Source organism: Schistocerca americana, chromosome 3 (genome assembly GCF_021461395.2).
Source record: "Schistocerca americana isolate TAMUIC-IGC-003095 chromosome 3, iqSchAmer2.1, whole genome shotgun sequence".
In the NCBI taxonomy this organism is placed as follows: domain Eukaryota; kingdom Metazoa; phylum Arthropoda; class Insecta; order Orthoptera; family Acrididae; genus Schistocerca; species Schistocerca americana.
In genome coordinates this window covers 256,318,886-256,342,465 of record NC_060121.1, presented here as the reverse complement: position 1 = coordinate 256,342,465, position 23,580 = coordinate 256,318,886, and the positions used below count along the sequence as shown (strand labels likewise).

The 23,580-nt window shown below is 41.3% G+C and overlaps 1 protein-coding gene and 1 long non-coding RNA gene across 2 annotated transcripts in view; one reads left to right on the top strand and one right to left on the bottom strand.

Moving 5' to 3' along the window:
• Window positions 1-6,190, bottom strand: part of LOC124605433 (pre-rRNA-processing protein TSR1 homolog) — an 86,682-nt gene extending 80,492 nt beyond the window's left edge. Inside the window, exon 1 of the mRNA XM_047137098.1 lies at window positions 5,963-6,190. Within this exon, the coding sequence (XP_046993054.1) occupies window positions 5,963-6,071 (109 nt within the window). The 5' untranslated portion in view covers window positions 6,072-6,190. The remainder of the gene's footprint in view (window positions 1-5,962) is intronic.
• An 881-nt stretch (window positions 6,191-7,071) lies between these two features.
• Window positions 7,072-23,580, top strand: part of LOC124605096 — a 56,173-nt gene continuing 39,664 nt past the window's right edge. The window contains exon 1 of the long non-coding RNA XR_006978596.1: window positions 7,072-7,158. This is a non-coding gene — a long non-coding RNA (uncharacterized LOC124605096). The remainder of the gene's footprint in view (window positions 7,159-23,580) is intronic.

Below are 23,580 nucleotides of genomic sequence, written 5' to 3'. Positions count from 1 at the left end.
CACATATCGTAATTTTGCAATTTGGAGATAGTGAGTGACTCTATGGACACTAGAAAATGGAGTGCCAAGTGGAGAAATTGGAACATTTTTGACATTCTTCTGCTTGAGGTCAATAGAGAGGCAAGATCAATGGAGTCCACCAAAAACATTTGCGCCGTGTATGGGGATAATGCCTTTGGACAGAGCGCAGCAACAAAATGGTTTTGACAAAACAGTTTTGACATTAGTGACTCTCCACGTTGAGGAAGACCTTCAGGGTCTGATGGAGATGATTTAAATGGGTATCTGAACTACAGAATCAGAAAATTTGATCAATTGTGATCATTTCACTACCATGAGACATTTGCATGCAATGGGAAAGATCAAAAAATCTGGTGTTTGGGTACCACATGCTCCAAGCTAAAACCACAAAAATCAGCGATAGGCCATACACGCAACTCTGCTTGTCATCAATTAGCTCGTGAACAAGACCGGTCATTCCTATCCTATATAGTTACTGGTGACGAGAAACGGTGTCTTTATGCTAACATAAGGAATAGAAAGGAATGGTTGATCCCAAACAAAGCAGCAACTACCCGTGCTAAGACCCGCGCGCATCCACAAAAGATAATGTTATGCGTCTGGTGAAACATGAATGATGTGGTGTACTATGAATTGATTTCCCAAGCTGTAACCATCAACACTGACATTCAATGCCAATAACTGAGATGTCTTGCAGACACAGTCCAGAACAACAACCAGGAAGACTGTGTGAGGTGATGCTTTTCCTCAATAACACCCAACCACATTCTGCTAGACTTATAAATATCACTATACAGGAGTTGGGTTCGGATGACCTTTTGCACCTACCCTATTCACCTGATCTTGTGCTCTCAGTTTCTCACCTTTTCCACTCTCTATCCAACAGCCTTCAGGGAACTTCTTTCCAGATGATTGCTCCAAATTGGCACAATGAGTTCTTCTCCTCAAAACCACAAGATTTCTAGTCACAGAATCGAAAAGTTATCCCAGCATTGGTAGATTATTGTAAATATTGAAGGAGAATATACTACTGATGATTTAAGTCTCTGTTATGTGTATATGTGTGTTCTGTTTACTAAACCTATGAAAAAACACTATGAACTTATGCACCAACCCAATACAACAAGATGATATATATATATATAAATGGAAGGAAACATTCCACGTGGGAAAAATTATATTTAAAAACAAAGATGAGGTGACTTACCGAACAAAAGCGCTGGCAGGTCGTTAGACACACAAAGAAACACAAACATACACACAAAATTCAAGCTTTCGCAACAAACTGTTGCCTCATCAGGAAAGAGGGAAAGAGGGGGAAGACGAAACGAAGTGGGTTTTAAGGGAGAGGGTAAGGAGTCATTCCAATCCCGGGAGCGGAAAGACTTACCTTAGGGGGAAAGAAAGGACAGGTATACACTCGCACACACGCACATATCCATCCACACATACAGACACAAGCAGACATATTTAAAGATGTCTGCTTGTGTCTGTATGTGTGGATGGATATGTGCGTGTGTGCGAGTGTATACCTGTCCTTTTCTTCCCCCTAAGGTAAGTCTTTCCGCTCCCGGGATTGGAATGACTCCTTACCCTCTCCCTTAAAGCCCACTTCCTTTCGTCTTCCCCTCTCCTTCCCTCTTTCCTGATGAGGCAACAGTTTGTTGCGAAAGCTTGAATTTTGTGTGTATGTATGTGTTTGTTTGTGTGTCTATCGACCTGCCAGCGCTTTTGCTCGGTAAGTCACCTCATATATGTTACTATATAAAAACATAGTCTTCTGTACACAGTACATAGCAGAAAATACTTCCTGCCAAAGAGACTAACGTAAACCTAAAGGTGGATTTCAATATCATAATTACAGTGGAAACGGCACCAGGTTTTAACAAAAGTAGAAAGACCTTCCTACATTTTTACAAACTGCAGTGATGCTGATCAAATTTTGTACAAACATGGCATATGGTTTAAAAACGGATACTTGTTCTACAGCCCCATAGCTAGCAGGCTCATCTGACTTTGTCAAGTTGAATGTGAAATGTTGACTGTCCAGTGAGGCAAAGCAATTGCTTTGCATATGAAGAATAACTGAAGGATCTACATCAAATGGTACTAGTACAGAAGTGTCAAAACAGAATGATGAAGTAGTTCTTGGGTTCAACAATACTATGGGTGAAGAGGACCCTCAGTCACCACATTTTCCCCTGCCGAAGAGCTCTTGCAGTTATTATGAGATAGCAAGGTAGTTTAAGTCATCTGCTAACTGGATACTCTGCAAATACAACTGTACCTCTTAACCCATCAAAATGACATTTTTCCACTGTTCACGATGCCTATGATCTGACAAGTCTGTGAACAATGAGCAACTGCCAGTGTGACATTGAAGGATGTAGCCCAACAGTCGCTGTGGTGTGAGCAATGTAACAAATTTTATAGAATCTTCATCTATCATCATACATACAACACTAAAACAGATAACTGTTCATTCACATTTCTTAAAGTTTGGGGAGAAGAGATAAGTACCTAGAGGTTTGCTGATGAGATTGTAATTCTGTCAGAGGCAGCAAAACACTTGGAAGAGCAGTTGCACTGATTGGACAGCGTGTTGAAAGTGTGACAAAGCGAGCTGGGATATTTTTACTCCCCCTCTTGTTTTGCCATCTGCCTACTTGAAATTCTTTTTTTCACTTTTAACTAATTACCATTAACACACATGAATATAATCTGCTTATTCATAAAGGAAAAAGTTTGGACCTCAGTTTTAAAGAATATAACACCAGATCTAACTTTGTGCTTAGTTTGATGTATGTAACTGATTTTCTAATTATTCATTTTGACTATTCCTAGTTAGTATCTTTCATTATAGGGCAAAATCGGCAATTGTTTCATAACTTAAATTCTACTGTTGACATATAAACAAATATAAATTCTATAGGCTACTAATTATAAACATTTGGAAGATGAATTACTAGTAATCTTTAAGTATTTATTTGGCTCTATTTGAAAACACGTTAGCAAAGCCAGCCCTTAATTAATTACAAAGTAATTAACAGTTTTATCAAAAGTACTGCTTGCGTAAATACATATGAGGGTAATCCCAAAAGAAAGGTCTCCTCTTTTTTTTAAAAAGTACATAGACCTGTTTATTTCTACAATGGTTTACATCAGTTTACAGCAGGAGCATTTAGCTACTTTTCAACATAATCACCATTTCTGTTGATGCATTTTTGTAGGCGCTGTGGCAGTTTTTGTCTGCCCATGTCATACCAGCTTGCCACCATGCTGTTCAGAAAGCGATGAACCTCTTCTTTCACCTCGTCATTGGAGCTGAATCGCTGGGACCACAATTAACGCTGACAAGTACTGTGAGACTCTGAAAAAACTCAAACGGGCAATTCAGAAACGGAGAAGAGGAATGTTGAGCAAGGGCATACACATTTTCTATGACAACGCTCACCCACACACCGCTCAGCAAACTGTTGCCCTCCTGCAACAGTTTCAGTGGTACATAATGACCCACCCACCATATAGTTCTGTCTTGGTGCCCAGTGACTATCACCTGTTCCCTAGGTTAAAAGAACATTTGGCCAGAAAGTGATTCTGCTCTGACGTCGAGGTGAAAGAAGAGGTTCATAACTTTCTGAACAGCATGGCGGTGAGCTGGTATGACATGGGCTTGCAAAAACTGCCAAAGCATCTACAAAAATGCATCGACAGAAATGGTGATTATGTCGAAAAATAGCTAAATATTCAAGCTGTAGACAGATGTAAACCATTGTAGAAATAAACAGGTCTATGTACTTATAAAGAATAGGAGACCTTACTTTTGGGATTACCCTCGTATGTTAATTTCATGATTTAAACAAATAATTCAGCCTAAACCTTGCAGTAGAAGAAACTGTTTAAAAAAGAAGTGAATTTTTTGATGCATTCAGTTAATCTAACAAGTTAAGTTTTAATTCCTAATTTCTGTAAATTAAACTTTGAACAATGTGTAGTTTCAGCACCTATTATTGTAAGGATGTACAAGGGCCAGATTTTTGGTCCCGAGACAGCCAGTCCACTGCCGAGTTTTGGACGAGAAACTTGTGTTGATTAGCACAACAATGCTTCAACTAATTGTGAAATAAGTGTTACACAATTAGGCCATGTGTTAAAACAATGACAGTGTCTGATTCATACTTATGTTTCTATTCTTCAAGAACTGTGAACTTTGTGGTTAGGTTTTTACTGCTCGTAGATGTTCAATAGTAAACTATTGTAGCAGTGTGTGGATGTTTGCCTGAAACCTATTCATGAGGCTTATCAAAGGTTAAAACAATAGTCACTGGCCACATTTAACTGTGTAATATTGGGGGAGGGGGGGGGGGGGGGGGCGAACAGTGAAAGTAAAAGACTGTGAAACGCAACTGTGCATCTGTCAGCTACATCATTTGCAGTAGACAGTAATGCACTTCCACTCCCTGTTTTTTTTTTCTTTCAGCCAGGACATTGACACCGAGGATAACAAATGAAGAAATAAAAGAAAGCACAGGGAACGTCGTCACCAAAGGAGGAGACAAGATGAACATCAATAAAAGTGACACAAAGATAATGGAATGTAGTCAAATTAAATCAGGTGATACTAGATGAGTTTTGCTATTTTCACAGCAAAATAACTCATGATGGCCGAAGTAGTGACAATATAAAATGTAGAACTGGCAATGACATTTCTAAAGAAGGGAAATTTATTAACATCGAATACAGACTTAAGTGTTAGATAGTCTTTTCCGAAGGTATTTGTATGAAATGTGGCCATATGTGGAGGTGAAACACGTACAATAAACAGTTTAGACAAGAAGAGAATAGAAGCTTTTGATTCTGTGACATCAAGGGATCAAGGAATCACCAATTTAATATTGTAGTTGCAGGGGAGGGGAAGAGAGAGAGAGAGAGAGAGAGAGAGAGAGAGAGAGAGAGAGAGAGAGTGTGTGTGTGTGTGTGGAAGGGATAGAAATTGTAGAGGGTGACGAAGAGATGAATAAGGGAAGTAGATTCAGAAGGATGTAGTTTGCAGTAATTATTCAGAGATGAAAAGTCTTGCACAGGATAGAGTAGCACCAAATCAGTCTTTGGACTGAAAACAACAACAACAACAAAAACAACAACAAAATGAAAAAAAAAAAAATATTTTCTGTGTTTTAGTATTTGTAAAACCCTCGACAATGCAAGCATATAAGACTGCCATTAATATAAAATAGATTTTTTGTCCACTCTTAAATGTATGATGCCCCTGGAGCCGGGGCATCATCCTTTGCATCCCATTTTCCTGCAGGTAGGTGCACCTGTGATATTTGATGTACATAATACGGGAGACGATCTGGGAAACCTAAGTCATTGTGTTAACAGTCAGATCATACTTTGTGTTACCAGATTAATACTTGGAGGAAAAAAAATCTGAAATTTGATACTTATTGTTTCTTTCATTCACTAATTCGAAATTTATGCATGAATTGATTGGAAATAATACGCATCATTACTAACAACCAATGATATATTGTAAGTAAGGACGTCAGGTATTTATGATTTTAAAAATATTCATTTCTCACATAAGGCCTATTTATCTATAAGTTGTAGAACACTGCAAAAAATCATATAGATTCATATGTTATAATAATAGTCTACTGGGTTGTATAATTCTGTGTTTACATGACGTACTGTAGTTTTTACCCAAGAGCTGACCATGCTATGAACTTCTTTTGTAAGGCATTCACTACATTGATACGAGAAACCTTACTGTACTTCTGATTCCAAATCTAAACCAATGAACACCATACGCTGAATAATAGTGGCACACTAGTACCCTCAATTACAACGTCACGCTCACATTTTCCTAAGTACAAATCCATTATACAAGTCGCAAGGCGTTTAATTATCTTGCTGTAGTACGAAAACATTTACCTACCCTTAAGAGCATCGTGAATAGCTCCTTTACTCCGATGACGACCATGTTTATGGGATTTATTTTGTTGCTTAAGTACACCAGGTCGATGACGCTCTTGAACGGAATTCATTTTAACTTTGTGCCAAACACAATTTTCCTTCTGCTATTTCACCACGATGCAACACTGCTCATCACTAACAAATAAACAAACACACGTGCTCAACCCTGTTCAAAGATGTCACATCTGCGCAGACAGATCGTTGCGAGTGGACAGAAGACTTGCACCAACCTGAGGTTTGTGCAAACCTGGAAGTTGTAGTTGGAGGTTTGAGCGAAACTTCTCAAATCTGTGGGCTCAAACCACATCTGCGCAGACAAGATGGAGCGTGTGGACAGGAGATAGCCGCAAATCTGGCGCGAAACAGCTGTTTGCTCAGTCTAATGTTTGTATTTGTGCGCAGTGCGCACAGGGTATTAAAATGGCTGATACTCGTCAGTGTTCTCGAGAGTTGTTAGTGAATTCATCGAAATATATAGAAACCACCCATGTTTATGGGACATTAAAAGTAAAGAATATAGTAACCGAGACTAAAAGACAGCACCATACAATGCTCTAATTGAAAAATTGCGGGCAGTTGACGCCTCGGCAAACAGAGAAACAGTAATGAGAAAAAAAATCGTTGCGAACTGTTTACCGAAAAGAGTTATCCAAAGTTAAGAAATCTAGATCTGGTGTAGGAGTAGATCAAGTATACCAACCAATGTTATGGAATTTTGATCTGCTTGGCTTACTTAAGGTTCGCCCTGCAAATCTCGCAGTAAATTTACGTGAGAAAACTGCTTTCGCTTTAGCAGCCACTGTCTACACCATTTTGACCGCTTTCTCTGTTTCCTGCGGTTGGTCTTAATGTTTTTTGCAACACAAGTTGCGAACAGAGACCACAACAGAACTTTTTCAATTTCTGTTTCAAAATAGCTGAATTAAATCTTTGACGTTTATGGGGAGCGTAGTCGCTTGCCACTGATATTTCTTTTTTACACCGATAGATGGCGGGCGAGTAGTAGATTGGGGTTGGTGTCGTGTGAACACACCACATTTGCAGCGATCTTTTGCATGTACAGATATCTGCGCCGACAGATCGTTGCGTGTGGACTGGGCTTAATTTATTAATCAAAATGTAGGACAACAGTTAGTGAGGAAGGTAGATTTATCACAGGTAAAGATAGTATTGATAATTTTTTTCGGCTACAAAACGAATAATTTTTAAAGCAGAATATTCGCTCGATTGGTGTTGTACAGTCTATGGATTTACGTCAGTCTAATCTTTGATTGCTCGTAAAGCGCTCGTATTTCAAACACAGGCTGGGGAGAACTTCTTGTTGCCCCTGTTTTGTGTTGCGCATTTTGCGCTCGAAAAGGTAAAGTAGATTTTGCTTCGTCCTGTCATCTGGCTGTGAAAAATTTATAAGTTTGAATTCCTGCAGTCATTAATTCAAAATGCAATGTCTTTGCCAATTGCTTCTTGGTTCAATAGAAATTATTTCGAGAAGCTTGAAATAGTTTTTACCCTGTTTGTAACAAACAACACTAGATTCCTCAGTAAAATTACGGTACCGTTCTGCGAACACTCTTATCTTTCTGAATGGTTGAAATTCAATGCCGGAAACTGTATACTCTACTTGTTCCTTTGAAAACTGGGCACTTATGCCGTTTAGGGGGTACATGCGCAGATCACGAGAAGAGTATCTATTTTTGAAGTGTTAATCATTCGCTTTATTTTGTCGATCCCTGTACAAACGCAACCACATATAACGTGGAGTCAGTCTGGCAAAACGCTAAAGAAAAAAAATAAATAAAAGGCTATGCTGAATAAGTACCTGGCGGAATTTCTCTGGCGTCAACGTTTTGGGGAAAATCCATTCCACAATTTCATTGACTATGTTCGAAAAATCTATCCTAATGCTGCTAATTAACTTGAGGTAGCTCTTTTTACCTAATCTGTGATTCGAGCTTTAATGTACATCTCTGCAAAATAAACAAATATGATTTTTTGAGAAAATTTTGTTATTAATTCCATCTTATTTGCAAAAAAAAAAAAAAAAAGTTTTTGAAATTCCGTGCTTACATATGCAATAGGGGCCTACATCATTTTTGATAAAAAAAATTTGAGACAATTAACTGATCTCTTTTTTTCATCCATGTGAAAATAAGTACTTTTTGGCGACGAGCACATCAGATATGACTGTAACACTCAATTTTTGAAATAAAATTCTTTTGGTATTCCGTACATATAGATATCATCAGAAATACAAGTTTCCTTCAGAAATAGGTACTTTTCTCGTGATCAGCGCATGTACCCCCTAAACTGCATAAGTGCCAAAAACTGGTGGTCATTTTTTCATTTGATGCACATTGGGTAGGTTTTATGCAACCCACATACATTTTCGGAAGAAGGGGACATGTATAATGTTGTTTCCTCATGTTGTTGCATTTTATTTCCTTCACTGTATGTGGATTGTTGCCATCTAGGTCCATACTCTGCATACCACTGTGATGTGCACATTAGATGGTACTTTACCAGTTATCAGGGCTTCGTCTCATTCCATTCATGTTTAGACCATGGGAAGATTGACTATTTAAATGCCTCCATGCGTGCTGCTAATCATCTAATCTTGACTGCGTGCTGCAAATCATCTAATCTTGGGGACTAGTGTAGCAGGGGATACAACCCGTCGGCTTTGGACAATGACTTCACAAGTCGCCAAACGAGAAGCGATTCTTCTTAGTGTTGTAGCTCCCTTCAGTAGCTGATAAGTGTTTTTGGCTTTTTAAAAAAAAAAATCTCACGAGATAGAATAAACAGATCCACTTTATTAAGCAATCAGTAAAAAAACGAAACTGAAACATAACAGCAAAAGCGAAAATGGTAAACTGCTCTCTGGCGACTTGTGACGTCATTGTCCAAAGCCGACGGGTTGTATCCCCTGCTACACTAGACCCTAATCTTGACATCACAATCCGTATGTGAGTGATAGTAAGGGGGTGGTAGTACATAGCTAGAGTCGCCATTTAAAACCTTTAGGATAGTTTATCTCTATCTTCAAGTATCTGCCAGTTCGGTTATTTAGTTAATCATTCATTCAATCATGTTGGATTTTTCATTGTAATGCAATGAAAATAAATAGCTCCAGTATTCATACACACAGAATATGAGTATGCTTACAAGTGTAGGAGAGGTGACCAGCCACAGTCTTACTGAAGGAACCACCACAGCCTGAAATGATTTAGGAAATCACAGCAAACTTAAATCTGGATGTCTGAACAGAGCAAACTCCATCCTCTCATATATGAAGTCAGTGACTTAGCAATTGTACTGTGTTGTTAGGTTGGCCCCACTGTTTAGTGTTGTCCTGATCATACACACTTTGCACCAAAGATGTTATAAGAGAACACAGTGCTGTCTCAACTACTACAAATATGTACACCTCCATGTGCTCTCTTCAGTCCATCTGGAAACCAATCAGCTTCCCCTCTGACAAGTGAGATGTTAAGCTCAGAAGAATAACAAGACATTGCTACCATACGCTATAGATCATAGTCCATTTTCTTGAAAGAAAATCACATTGTGATTATGATTTGTAATGTGACAGGGTGCTGCAGTTGTTTCCTTTCATTATTACTTAAGTCAGACCAGTCAGTAATGAATCTAAATGATATTGAATGTGAATAGCAACCTGACATATTGTGTGTCCACATATAGCATATCACTAGCAGAATTCATATGCGCTGCATTACCAGATTCAGTTTAGCATCTCAGTATTGTAGATCGACGGTGGAGGAAGGTGGAGTCATGATTTATGCTAGAAATAATTTAGTTTTTAAAGCCTTAGAAATAATCAATTCTTGTATTCCGCAATACTTTGAAGTGTGTTTCATAGAACAGACAGCAAATATATTGCACTGTCTGCATTAATCCAAGTTATGATGTGAAGTTCCTTCAGACGTGCATGCATGCCTTACCATTTGGCTATTTGAGCATGACTCACAGCCAGACCAAACCTCCATATTTTATCAACCATGTGTCTACATCCTGTACTCTACATCCATTATGTATATTACTGAATAGAGGAGACATTTTACTTGAAAGTCACTTTCCTGTTGTCAGTGGACTTATATGATATTGCAGTACCTGTGTTATTCCGGATAACGATGTAAAGTTCCTTCGGACATGCATGCATTGGGAATAACACAGGCACTGAAATATCATATTTATCAGCCGACACTGGGCAAGTGACTTTCATGTAAAGTGTCTTCCCTGTATGGAAATATACATAATAGATATGTGAGTACAGGATATAGCCATGTGATTATTGACATACGGAAGTTTGGGTCGTGCTCAGATAGCCAAATGGTAAGGCAACCACTCAAGTTACGCAGAAAACTCAGGTTTAAGCCCCAGTCTGGCACAAATTGTCATTTCATTATACAGCTAATGGGTGTCCATATTTGTAACTGCGAATACATTTCATGGACAGCAAATAGTACATCAATTGTCATATTATCAATTATTAGGATATCTGTGGAGAATCTGGTAATCTTTCTCAGAGTGAAGCAGTCTTATCAAAGCATTTAAATCATATTACTAGGTGACTTTAATGTACATTTATTGATTGAAAGTAGTAACAGAGTAGAACTGGAACAATTTCAGACCATGATGCCATAATTCTTGCTGGCCCTCAGTTCAGTCTTAAGATAAATAACCAAAACCTGTCTGGAAAACAGAGAGATTAATAAATAAAGAAACAGTGGAGACATACACACAGAAACGACAGCTAGTTGACTGGCCTAAAGTACACTGATCAGCCAGAACATTGTGACCACTGATGAACTATCGATGTAAAACTGTCCAGGCGATAGCAGTGTCACCTGGCAAGGAATGACTGCTAGTCAGTCAAACGCACAGTGCATGTAGTATCAGTGATTATGCTGTCTGTGTGTAGAATGGGGGAGGTACATGATCTGTTTGAATTGTGACGGCCCAGAGGCTTGGAATGAGCAGTTTGGAAACTGCAAAATGTGTGCAGTGTTCAAGGAGTGCTGTGGTGGATATTTTCAACACTTGGTGAAGCCAGGGGGAAACCATGTCCAGATGTCGTGCTGTTGGGCAACCAACCCCATTAGAGATGTCGTGCACTGTAGGCTGGGCAGACTGCTAAAACAGGACAAGCGGAAAACTGTGACGGAACTAACATCAGACTTCAGTGCTGGGTAGAGTGCAAGTGTGTCTGAACACACAGTGCACCGAACACTCCTAACGATGGGCTTCTGCAGCCGATGACCCATTCATGTTCCAATGTTAACACCATGACATTGTCAACTATGACTGAAATGGGCACATGACCATCAGTACTGAACATTGGCGCAATGGCAGATCATTGCATGGTCTGCTAAATCCCAATACCTTCTTCATCATGCCGATGGAGGATGCGAATCCATAGTCTTCCAGTGGAGCAGCTCCTTGACACCTGTACTGTAGGATGGAGACAAGATGCTGGTGGGTCCACAATGCTCTGGGGAACATTCACATGGACATCCATGAGTCCAGTGGAGCTCATTAAAGGCACCGTGATGGCCAAGGAGTATCGTACACTGGTAGCAGACCATATGCATCCCTTCATAACGATCATGTTTCCTGACAGCAGTGGCATTTTCGAGCAAGAAAATGCACCATGTCACAAGTCCAGGAATGTAATGGAGTTGACCAAGGAATACAGTGGCAAGTTTCAGTTGACATGTTGGTCCCCCTATTCGCCAGATCTGAATCTGATCGAACAAATCTAGAATGGAACTGAATGTGGTGCCAGAGCTCATTGCTCCCCTCTGTGGAATTTATGGGAATCAGGTGACTTGTGTGTGCATATGTGATGCCAACTCCCTCCAGGGATCTACCAACGCCTCATTACTTCCATTCGATGATGTGTTGCTGCTGTTATCCATTCCAGAGCGAAGCATACTGCCTAATAAGTAGGTGGTCATAATGTTCTGATCAGTGTATATATTGCAGCAGATCTTATCTTCAGATTTAATGGATTTGTTAATCAAGCTACAAATATTTTGAGGAAGTGTTTCCAAAGAAAAGAGTTGGAGAAAACCAGTGTAACATTACATTTAAGCCAGGAATTGCTAAGGGCATAAAAATCTCATGTAAAACAAAAAGGAAATTCTATGCATCAATTAAAATGTTAACAATTCTGAAATGATGGGACAATGTAAAGTGTACGCCAAACTGTTAAGAAAGGTGATACAAAAATCTGAAAGTATGTACTTGAAAGAGGAAGTTAATAAATCTGGCAACAAAACTAAGACCATATGGAAATATGTGCAAAATGAGATGGGGGAATGGCTCAGCTGCCAAAGAAATGATAGGTTAAGAAATGGATGCAACAAAGAGAATGATTCTAAAATTATGGCTAATATTTTCAGCAGTCACTCTGTGGGAACTATAATCCACAATTCAATACTAACATTAAAAATACAAGGTCTGTTCAAAAATTCTGCTTTTCTACACTTACCTTTTGCTTATTGTGCATGGTCTCCTTGAAAATACTCTCCTCCACAATTGGTACACAACTCCAAATGCCGTTTCTATTTCCGGAAGCAGTCTTGGTACTCCTCTTGCTGGACTGTGCAAAGCAGTGTCTGCGAATTTTCTTTTATCTCATATGTCATTGTAAATCTTTGTCTTTTCAACAAGGTTTTCTACTTTGGAAATAAAAAAAGAAGTTTACAGGGCTAAGGTCTGGATAGTATGAAGGGTGAGGCAGCACAGCGATTTTATTTTTTGTGTAATAATCATGCACCAACTGGAATGAATGTGCAAGTACATTGTCCTGATGCAAAAGCCACGAATTGTGTCGCCACATTTCAGGCCGTTTCCTTCTCACATTTTCTTGCAGGCATCGCAACATGTCCCGATAGTACCATTGATTAACAGTTTGTCCCTGTGGCACGAATTCATGATGAACTGATCTTTCAAAGTTAAAGAAAATTATCAGCACAGTTTTGACATTTGACCTTACCTGATGATTTATTTTCCCACTGAAAACATTAACCATACAGGGAAACTCTAGAACAAACAGCTGGATCACAAAGGGAATAAGGGTTTCATGCCAGAAGAAAAGACTACTTCATGAAATATGTAACTCAAAAAATTCCTCACCTGTAGTACGCGCATACTATAAAAAATACTCCAAAATATTAAGAAAACTAATTAAAGCAGCAAAAATAATGCATAATGATGAAATAATTTATAATTCAGCTAATAAATCAAAGGCTTTGCGGAGTGGTATAAAAAAAGCTGGTTGGCACTGAGGAGGTCATTCTGTTCAAGATACCTCATTGTGTTTGAGATCATAGTATGTTATAAGATTCTACAACTAATCGATGTCAAGGATATTGGACGGTAGTTTGGTGGATCACTTCTACTATCCTTCTTGTAGACAGGTGTGATTTGTACCTTTTTCCAAGAACTGGGCATGGTTTTTTTGTTTGAGAGATCAACAATTGATTATAGTGAGAAGAGGGACTAGCTCATCTGCAAATTCAGTATAGAATCTGACAGGGATTGCATGGGGGCCTGGAGCTTTGTTTAATTTTAACGATTTCAGCTGTTTCTCAACACCACTGGCATGAATACATATTTCAGTCATTTTTCAGTGGTACAAGGATTAAATTGAGGCAATTCTCCTGGGTTTCCCTATGGGAAGGAACATTTGAAAACAGAGTTAAGCATTTCAGCTTTTGCTCTGCTACCATCAGTTTCAGTTCCTGTCTCATTCACTAGGAACTGGACACTAACCTTGGTGCCACTAACAGCCTTTACATACGACCAAATTTTTTTTTGATTTTGTGAAATGACATTTGACAATATTTTGCTATGGTAGTCATTGAAGGCATCATGAATTGCTCTCTTGTTTCATTCTCTCTATAGCCCTAAACTTTGTTTTACACCTGTTATGTGGTAATCTCTGTTTTCTTTAGAAGTTGTTTTACAGTGACTGTATACCATGGAGGTTCCCTCCTATTGTGAATTGTTCTACTGGGACATATCTATCCAGTGTGGGTCAACTAGTCTTTTAAACTTGAGGCAGAGTTCCTCTACATGCTCCTGACCTGTGCTGAAAGTTTCAAGTTCCTCATTGAGATGTGACACTACTGACTGTTTATCTAGTTTACTGAACAAATACACACATCAAAAGAACTTTTACATCACCCCAGTTCCCAGAATTCCTGAAGAAATCTTTTGAAGGACTTCCTTCAGAATAATGACATCACTCGACTAGAGTGGCCAACATGTTCTCCAGACATGAACCGAATCAAACATGCCTGGGATAGATTGAAAAGGGCTGTTTATGGACTACATGACCCACCAACCACTCTGGGGGATCTACGCTGAATCACCATTGAGAAATGGGACAATCTGGACCAACAGTGCCTTGATGAACTTGTGGATGGTATGCCACGACAAATACAGGCATGCATCAATGCAAGACAACGTGCTACTGGGTACTAGAGGTACCAATGTGTACAGCAATCTGGACCACCATCTCTGAAGGTCTCACTGTTTTGTGATACAACATACAATGTGTGGGTTTCTTGAGCAATAAAAAGGGTGGAAATTATTTGTTTATGTTGATCTCTATGCCAGTTTTCTGTACAGGTTCTGGAACTCTCAGAACCAATGTGACACAAAACTTTTATTTTTTATGTGTGTATATTATTCTGTTAGTTTTAGTTATATTATTCTACTTGTTTTAGTTGTCTTTTGTACTTTGATGATCATTGTTGCCACAACCACGTGATGGTCACTGGTATCAGATTCAACGTGGATATCCTCGAAGAGATCAGGCCCATTTGTTGTCAATAGATCCAATATATTTCCATCATGAGTAGGGTTGCTAACTATTTGTTCTAGGTAGTTTTCAGAGAAAGCATTTAGTAAAGTTTCACAGGATGTCTTATCACACCTGCCACTAACGACACTCTAATTTTCTCAATTAATTGTTGCATGATTAAAGTCTCCACCAATGATTAAGAGTATGATTGGGGAACTTACGTAGAAGTAAACTAAGGTTTTCTCTGAAGTTTTCAGTTAGATCAGGAGACGAGTCTGGCGGTCAATAGGATCCAATTATCATTTTATGCCCACCCATGATATTGAGTCTTGGCCAAACATTCTCACATGCAACTTCAATTTCTGTATTGGGGGATTTGAGTTTTTTGTCTGCTGCGACAAATACACCACCTCCATTTCCCATTTACCTATCCTTTCTGTGTTTTACACACTAAGTGCACCTGGCACCCTTTCCTGACCTTTGCTGCCATTTCCCTAAGGGTAACATCATTTTCCACTCTTTTGAACTTACAGCACTTAATAGACAACCACCCTTTTCTGTTTGCCTCGTCCTGACACCGGACCAAACAGGTTTCCCCAGAGCGGTGAACTGATCCCACTGGCTCAGTTTCAGTGAAAGACTTGTTGGCTAGGGGGAGCAGTACAACACCTTGAATCATTCTTGATCGTCTTCCACACTGTATAGGACACCTGGATCTACCATTGACATGCCATCCGCAATCAAGTGGACACGTAATGACAGATCCCGTATTTTCAGAGGAGAGTATAGTACTTGAGGTAGACGACTCTTGAGAGCTCTTCCAACACACTGATTCGCAAGAACTACCAATCATTTGCCAGTAGTTTGGGTGGTTTCCAGATGCTTACGAACATCAACCAACTCATCCTGTGTTTGAGAACATCATTCACAATGGGTCTGCATTTTGGGTGGTGCAGTATATTACAAGGCAGTGAACAAATAACTTTAAATTAGGCCCACTGATTATCTTTTAATCTGTTGAGCTAAAAAGTTAATAATCCACTACAAGAACTGAAGCCGATACACTAATTGTGTGTGTGTGTGTGTGTGTGTGTGTGTGTGTGTGTGTGTGTGTGTGTGTGTGTGTGTGTGTGTGTGTGTCACCTATTTTAACGAAGACCTTACTGGCCAATATTTTTACTTGTGACAGTCGTTTTGTTGTGCGTATCTGCAACTCTGCATCTCCACTGTATGGTGAGTGGAAAGTTTCCTTTTCATTATATTGTAGCAAATAAAAAAGCCTGTGTTAAAAATTACTAGTTTCCTAAAATGATTTGATGTTAACTATAATTGTTAACAAACTTGAAAACAGAGTTAATCTATGATAAATGTATATAATACATAGGGCTACTCCTATATAAGGAAAAACTAGATGTAACACAATATGTTAGAAATCTGCTACAGTAACTAAATCACAATCACTAATTTACTACAGACTGCTCATAGATTATGCAAAGGACAATGGTAGCTTCCAAAAATTCTCAAAAATGCACCTTTATTTGTGTTGATATACAGTATTGTTTTAGGAATACCCTTTATGTCTTCACCATTTACCCCATGAAGTTGGTGCTAAGGTAAGCATTTGCAGTTTTTCTTTAACCCAACGCCTGCTCAGTTTCTCTAAAAGTTGTTGCATTAAACTATTACAGTCTGTGCGCTCAGCACTTCCATGTTCTTCAGACATATTTTCCAGTGGGACATTTAGTACTTCTGATGTTGTTTGTTGGATTTTTAACACCAAACAGTGGGACTTGGAATGAATGTACTTGGTGTGCCTGTCTTGCGTACTTTTGGTAACAGTAAATGGTGAAAATTCAAGTTATTCACAGCCATCATTAAGTTAAGTTGTTCAAGGATTGTACATGGATCTGATGTATATTCTGGGTCTTCCAATCCACATTCATCCATCCTGGGCAAGCTATATAATGAAGGAGATAAAATGGCCTTCTGGCATGTTATACAAAGCTTAGTTACCTGGGATAAGTTAAGGAAATTTATATTCCTTTGGCATGTTTAAAGAAACAACTTTCAAACAGTTCTTAGTAGTCCTTTCACCATACTTATTAAAAAGATCATAGCAAATCACAGCGAATTATTTTAGGAGTTGCATAATGTGCTTTTACCAGTTTAAATTTTCATCAATATGGGCACCTAAAATTTTTAAAATTTTCACCCTGTTTATTATTTCCTCTTTGTGCACTACAGTTGTTATTGGTGTAGTACCCCCTGATGTGCAAAACTGAATATTTTTTAGATTAGATTAATTATTCATTCCATATACCACAAAAGAGGGGATCCTCCTGGGTGTGGAACATGTCAGATAAACACATTACAAAAATGTTTATTTATTTATTTATTTATTTACTTATTTAGCCATCCATGGACATTTCAAAATGTATGGATGTTGTCAGTTGCGTACATTCATATATTTACACAGTTTGTTGTTACATGTAGTTAAACATTGTGACATATAAGTTATTTACAATCATATTTGCTCCTTATCAAAATATTGTGAAACAAAAGCCATTTACAATTATTTTGTACTAAGGAATTCACTTGTAGTGTAAAAGCAGGGTTCCTGCAAAAACAATTTAAGACTTTTCCTAACGTGGTACATGTTATCTGCTCCTTTTATTTTCTGCGGCAGTTTGTTATATAGTTTTACACCTTCACACAAGAAGCTATTTTGAGTCTTATGTTTATTCTTCCTGTCTAGGTGAAGACAGTGACTTGTTCTTGTACTATAGTTATGAAAAATGCTATTTGTGCTATAATTTTCTATATTTTTCTTGATGTGCACTATGGTGTGGAATATAAATTCACAAGGAACAGTTAGAATTCGTAACATTTTGAAAAGTTCTCTGCAGTGGGCCCACTTACTGCTTTTTGTTATGATTCTTACTACTCTATTTTGCATTTTAAATACTGTTTGTAAATTCTGAGCTCTGTTTCCTCAGAAAATAATACCATAACTAAAATATACAGTTCACAAACATTCACTACTGCATGCGGATACAAGGACTCTTAAGTGCATGACTTGTTGTGGATATCTTTTTCGAGAGTTTCATAGCATCTTCATTCCACTTCATTTGGCTGTCAATGTGCAACCCTAAGAATTTTGTTGTAGGTACATCATCTATAGAGATGTTACATAGTTTTAAATTTAAGGGACTCTGTTTTCTGTTCATTCTAAAGCATATTGTATTTGTTTTCTTTGTGTTGAGAGCTACTTTGTTTTCCTGAGACCATTTGTGAACATCCCTCAGCACTTTAGTAGAATTTTCCAACATTTGTGGTGGTGTCTTACTGGTGATTACTATGATGCTGTCATCCGCAAACAATATCTTCTCTCCATGGCTGATATGTTGCGGGAAATCATTTGTATACACCAGAAATAATGCATGGCCTAGTACACTTCCTTGAGGGACCCCAATATTGATATATTGTGGATCAGATATATGTTTCTCAATGTACTGTGGCACCGACGAGGTCGACACCAGCATCGATCTGAGTATCGTCTTTGAACTAAGCTAAACATTATCTTTGTGCAGTTCCACCATCCAGTTCTGTGTAATCCCTGCTTGTGTAAAGAGGTGAATAAATGAACTACTGTAAAATGGGAGTGTTGTTTGATGTAACCGACCCGAGCATCCTCCTCACTGGTGACCCCGAGTTGTAACGTCTTCCGTTTTCGCCGTTTTACTGTGTCTGCAGCCTCCGTGTCGGTTATTTTCGCGTGTATTACATCAACACAACATTCGAACAATGACTTTGGCCCAACGCCTTACGCCAGATTTTGTGATTGACATGCATTGTGTTGTGGGCGATGTCCACCCGCCAGGTCTGCAACACGATGCCTCTCACTCGACAATTACGCCGATTTCGCCGGACGTTTTCGAGCCTGTAACAATAAGTGAGGTTAGGAGTGTGCATGACTCCAGCTATCAAATGCCTTTGTTCCCTCCACATGTGCCCTCCCTCATCGACTGTGCAGTTACCTCTTACGGATCTCCGTGCAGTGCGGGACCAATGCCAATTTCTGCAAATGCTTTGTTGGACAACCTACCACTGCCAGGACAACGATTTGCTATGCTGCTATCCGTGCCGTACCATGCGGATACCTCTCACGTGGACAGAACTGCTTCGTTCACAGGTCAACCTCCTCAGCATCCGACCACACCCACACCTGCCTTGGTTCAGCATCAGCACATGCCTTCCTACTTCGATACCTTGGACTGCAACACAAACAATAACTTGTTATCTGTGCCTGACCTCCACCTCCGCCCCACTGCTATGCCTCAGTGTTTTGTGCCATGACATTCACCTTATCCACACACTGTTTTGAGTGGTGTGGCTATGAACTGTGAACATTTGCACATTCCATCCTATGTTCGACATCATTTCCCACACTGTGCTTCTGGACAGCCCGCACCTCTGCAGCCTCCCTGCAACACAGGTGGCCCTGGCTCTGATCAAACGTCGAGCTTTCCGCGGACTAAAACTTTGAATTTTTTCTCACCTGTCGCCCACGTGCCGGCTCTAGTCAAGCTTCCGCTACCGTTCTCGGCACATCTCGGTGCCTCACCCGCGTCATTCTTCCGCTACGCGTCAATTCGAGCACACCCGCAACGTGTTGTGCTTCCGAAACTGCAATCGACACATTACGGTGTCTCGCCCACATCAGCCTTCCGCGTTGCAACATATTGCACTCAACCACAACGTGTCACCTTCACGCTGTCACCCGAACAGCTGTCGTTGCCACATCCCCTGGAGACACACTCTCCTGGAATACTACAGCAACAACAGCTTGATTCAGGCAGTGCCCCGACGAACTCAACTCAACCCATTCTTCCGAACATTCTACAACGCTTACCGACGCTGCCGCTGTTTAATCCTGACAGAGCAACAACCTGGTTCAAAATTGTGGATGAAGTGTTCGACCATTCCAAACTTGACGAGTCAACTAGGTTTCTGTGCCTCATCACCCACCTGCATGACCAGGAGGACTTGATTGCTGACCTGGTCAATGCCCGGGACTCTACCTGGTACACTCTAGCCAAAGAGACAGTTCTACATTGGCTTACATGCTCAACTGAGGCAGCAATGCAGCAAGTGCTCCACGTCGAGCAACTAGGCAAAGACAAACCTTCCCAGCTCTGGAGACAACTACGTGCCCTGGCCAGCGCCGATCTATTCTCTGACACAGCTCTCCTCACCATCTGGTCAGATAAACTATCTCCCTACATCTGCTTTGCTCTGGCTCAAAGGCCTCCTGAACCTGTTGAGAAAAGAATGATGATTGCTGACAAGCTACATGATGCATCACTGCTCCATTCGCCAGCCACTGCCTAACTGACAAGTCTCAGGTTCAGGCTGATCGCTCTGCGGCCGGACGCGGCTCAGACCATACTGTGCCGACTGTTCCGCTCGCACCGGGAAGCAGTAAACAAGCAACTGGAACGTCACCAGCTCTTTCTGTGGTCACGCCCCCTCCCGCAACAAAACCTGCTGCGGCCTCCGAACCTCAGCCCCTGCCACTGGCAATGAACTTTCCGCAGGAAATGCAACTGAACAACCTGTACTGTTACTTCTACATGGTTTGGTGAGGCAGCTAGAAACTGCAGACCACCCTGCTACTTCCCAAACGTCAATCGCAGGTAGGTTTGGGTGCCGCCTCCTGCGCACAGCATGACAGGCACCTCCCAGTGCTCCATTCTGTCCGGGAACGACCGGATAATTGTGGATGACTTTACATTAAAGACATTTCATCGGGATACCTTTTCCTAGTGGACACATGCGCTGATGTTTCACTGCTGCCCACGTCCTTAGCATCATCGAACATTCGCCCTCATCATACTTCACTGCAAGCTGTGAATTCCTCTAAACTACAATGCTCGGGTTCAACCTCACACGTCGTCTCACTCTCCGCAACCTGCAAACTCGAGTGGACTTTTTTAGTGTGCGAAATTGATGAACCTATGCTAGGCATTGACTTCTTGCGACACCACAAACTTTCACTGGACCTAGTGCGAAACACCATGTTTCATCACCCATCCAAAACTCACTTCCCCTGTGCTCCGTCGAGCAAACCTCCCCCGTGACACGTTGGTCCGGGCTCATCTCATCCGTACATGCTCGTCTCTGTCAACGACGTTAGAAGAAACAACACACAAGTGCCTTGTCAAGCTTGGAAACGTTGCTCGCCTATGCAAGGAAAACTTTGAACTCTCTCTTCAGCTCCACGAAACTCAGCTCCAGCTCTCCGACGCAGCAAAGGAATTATGGACACTGCAGCAAGGACAAAGCAAGGTCAGTAAGTGCGCTGAATCTGCTTGTAGTCCCAGCAATTGAGCCTCCATGTGCTTACTTCCCACTACCCCTCGCATCTGTGCTATCAAGTCTACCATAACGTGTACTGACATTTCCACAGGACCACACCCCCCTAACACGGCAGCATTTGACACTCAGCCGGACCCGAATGCGCATGCGCGACGAGTGTCACGTGTTCCTGAACTGACAGCTCCTACCCCTCCCCTCGCGGACAGCACCTCAAACTATGCAATTCGGCTCCTGTGTGCCGCCATGTGACCGCCACTAACAACACAAACAGTGCACTCATGCCTAGCACTTCGCCTGTGACCGTGCTGCCTCAGGCCGCACCCTCGGACAATGGACTCACTAACACTTCATGAGCTCTACCCAGCTCACCCGACCACAGTGCCACTGCTTCGGGCCAGTGGCCATCTTGTCACATTGACTCCTGGGATAATTCGCTCCTGTCAGATCTGCCGAGTGGCTCCGAAAACCACGACCACGCCTCGTCTGACCTGCCCGCCACACATTGTAAACAAACCGCCTCCCGTGCCGCCAGCAACATTTCTGTCATCACCAACAGCACAGTTCACAAGCTTTGCCTCATGCCAGGCCCCCAATCTTCAGTAAACCATGTCGACTTTGTTCTGAGTGCCTCTCCGACTTTAAAAAGCAGATTTCTGAACTTCTAAGCTCTGGTGTCATTGAACCCTCTGCCAGTAGCTGGTCTATGCCCATTCATATGACACCCAAGAAAGACGGATCCTGGCGCATGTGTGGAGACTACCGTCGACTAAACGCACGATCAATTATGGACGTCTACCCCATACCCAACATTGCCAACTTTACCAGTTCCGTCGCAGGTGTGACCACGTTCTCGGTCATTGATTGCAAACAGGCCTAACACCAGATCCCCATGGCACCTGAAGACATCGAGAAGACAGCAATCACCACCCCAATCGGGTTATTTCAGTTTAGATTCATGCCCTTCAGTCTGAAAAACTCAACCCAAACCTGCCAATGATTTATCAACGAAGTGCTATTCGACCTAAAATTCTGCTTTGCATATCTTGATGACATTCTTGCGTTCAGCTCCTCCGTTGAGGTCAACATTTGACATGTGCAAACTGTTATGAACACTCTCATGGCAGCAGGTTTCGAGACCAACCAAGACAAACTGCAGCTGCATCAACCCGCTGTCACTTTTCTTGGTTTTCGGGTCTCTGCCGACTGCATTTCACTGCCCCTGAGAAAGTACAAACAATACTAAACCTACCCAGACTTTCGACATTCAAAGAGCTCTGGCGCTTTCTGGGGGCGGTTAATTATTTTCGCCATCATCTACCTCGAGCTGCGGAGATTCAAGTTCCAGTGATGGACGACTTGGCAGGCACCAAGACTTCTGGATCTCGGCCCGTTCCATGGACTCCTGCTATGACTGCCTCTTTCACTGCCCTCAAAAATCTTCTTGCCGAGGCCTGCACCATCGCTCATCCTAATCCCAATGCGCAGCTGTTCATCACCACAGACACGAGCGATACTGCCATCGGCACTGTCCGTAGCCAGACAGTCTATTGCCAAATTTCGCCTCTGCATTTCTTTTCGCGCAAGCTCACCAATGCACAACGGAAATATTCCGCATTTGACAGGGAGTTGCTCGCGGTCTATGAAGCGATCAAGCATTTTGAGACTGACGTTGAGGGACACCCTTTCTATGTTTTAACAGACCACAAACCCCTGGCTGCAGCCATTACAAACCCACCAGCTGAGCTGCCTCCTTGCTGCTTCAGATACATGGTCTTCATATTTCAGTTCACCACCAATGGCAGGCACATAAAGGGTGCTGACAATATAGTTGCTGATATCCTTTCACGAGTCGACACCGTTCATTTGCTGTTAGACCTCTCTGAACTGCCTAACCCTCAACTCGCCGACGAGGACACGCAAAACCTGATTTCAGACTCTACCTCTTCACTACACATCGTCCACACCACCTACCCTGGCATTTCTGGTGAGATCTGGTGCAATGACAGTACGGGCACGTTACGCCCCCTCATCCCAACCACGCTCCGTTGAGCTGTCTTCAATGCACTGCATAATTTAGCCCACCCCGGTGTTCGTGCATCCACCTGCCTCGTAGCGGAGCGTTTTATGTGGACAAATGTCAACAAGGACTGCCAGCAATGGGCATGCTCCTCCGTCACATGCCAACGCTGCAAAGTACAGAAGCACACTTCACCCCCCTTGGTGCCTTTTCGATCCCTCCTGGGCGTTTCCAGCATATTCATATTGACATTCTCCGCCCTCCCCCCCCCCCCCCCCCCCCAACGGCTTTTGTTATGTTCTTTGTCTATCGACCGAACAACTTGCTGTGTCGAGGCTGTGCCGCTCCC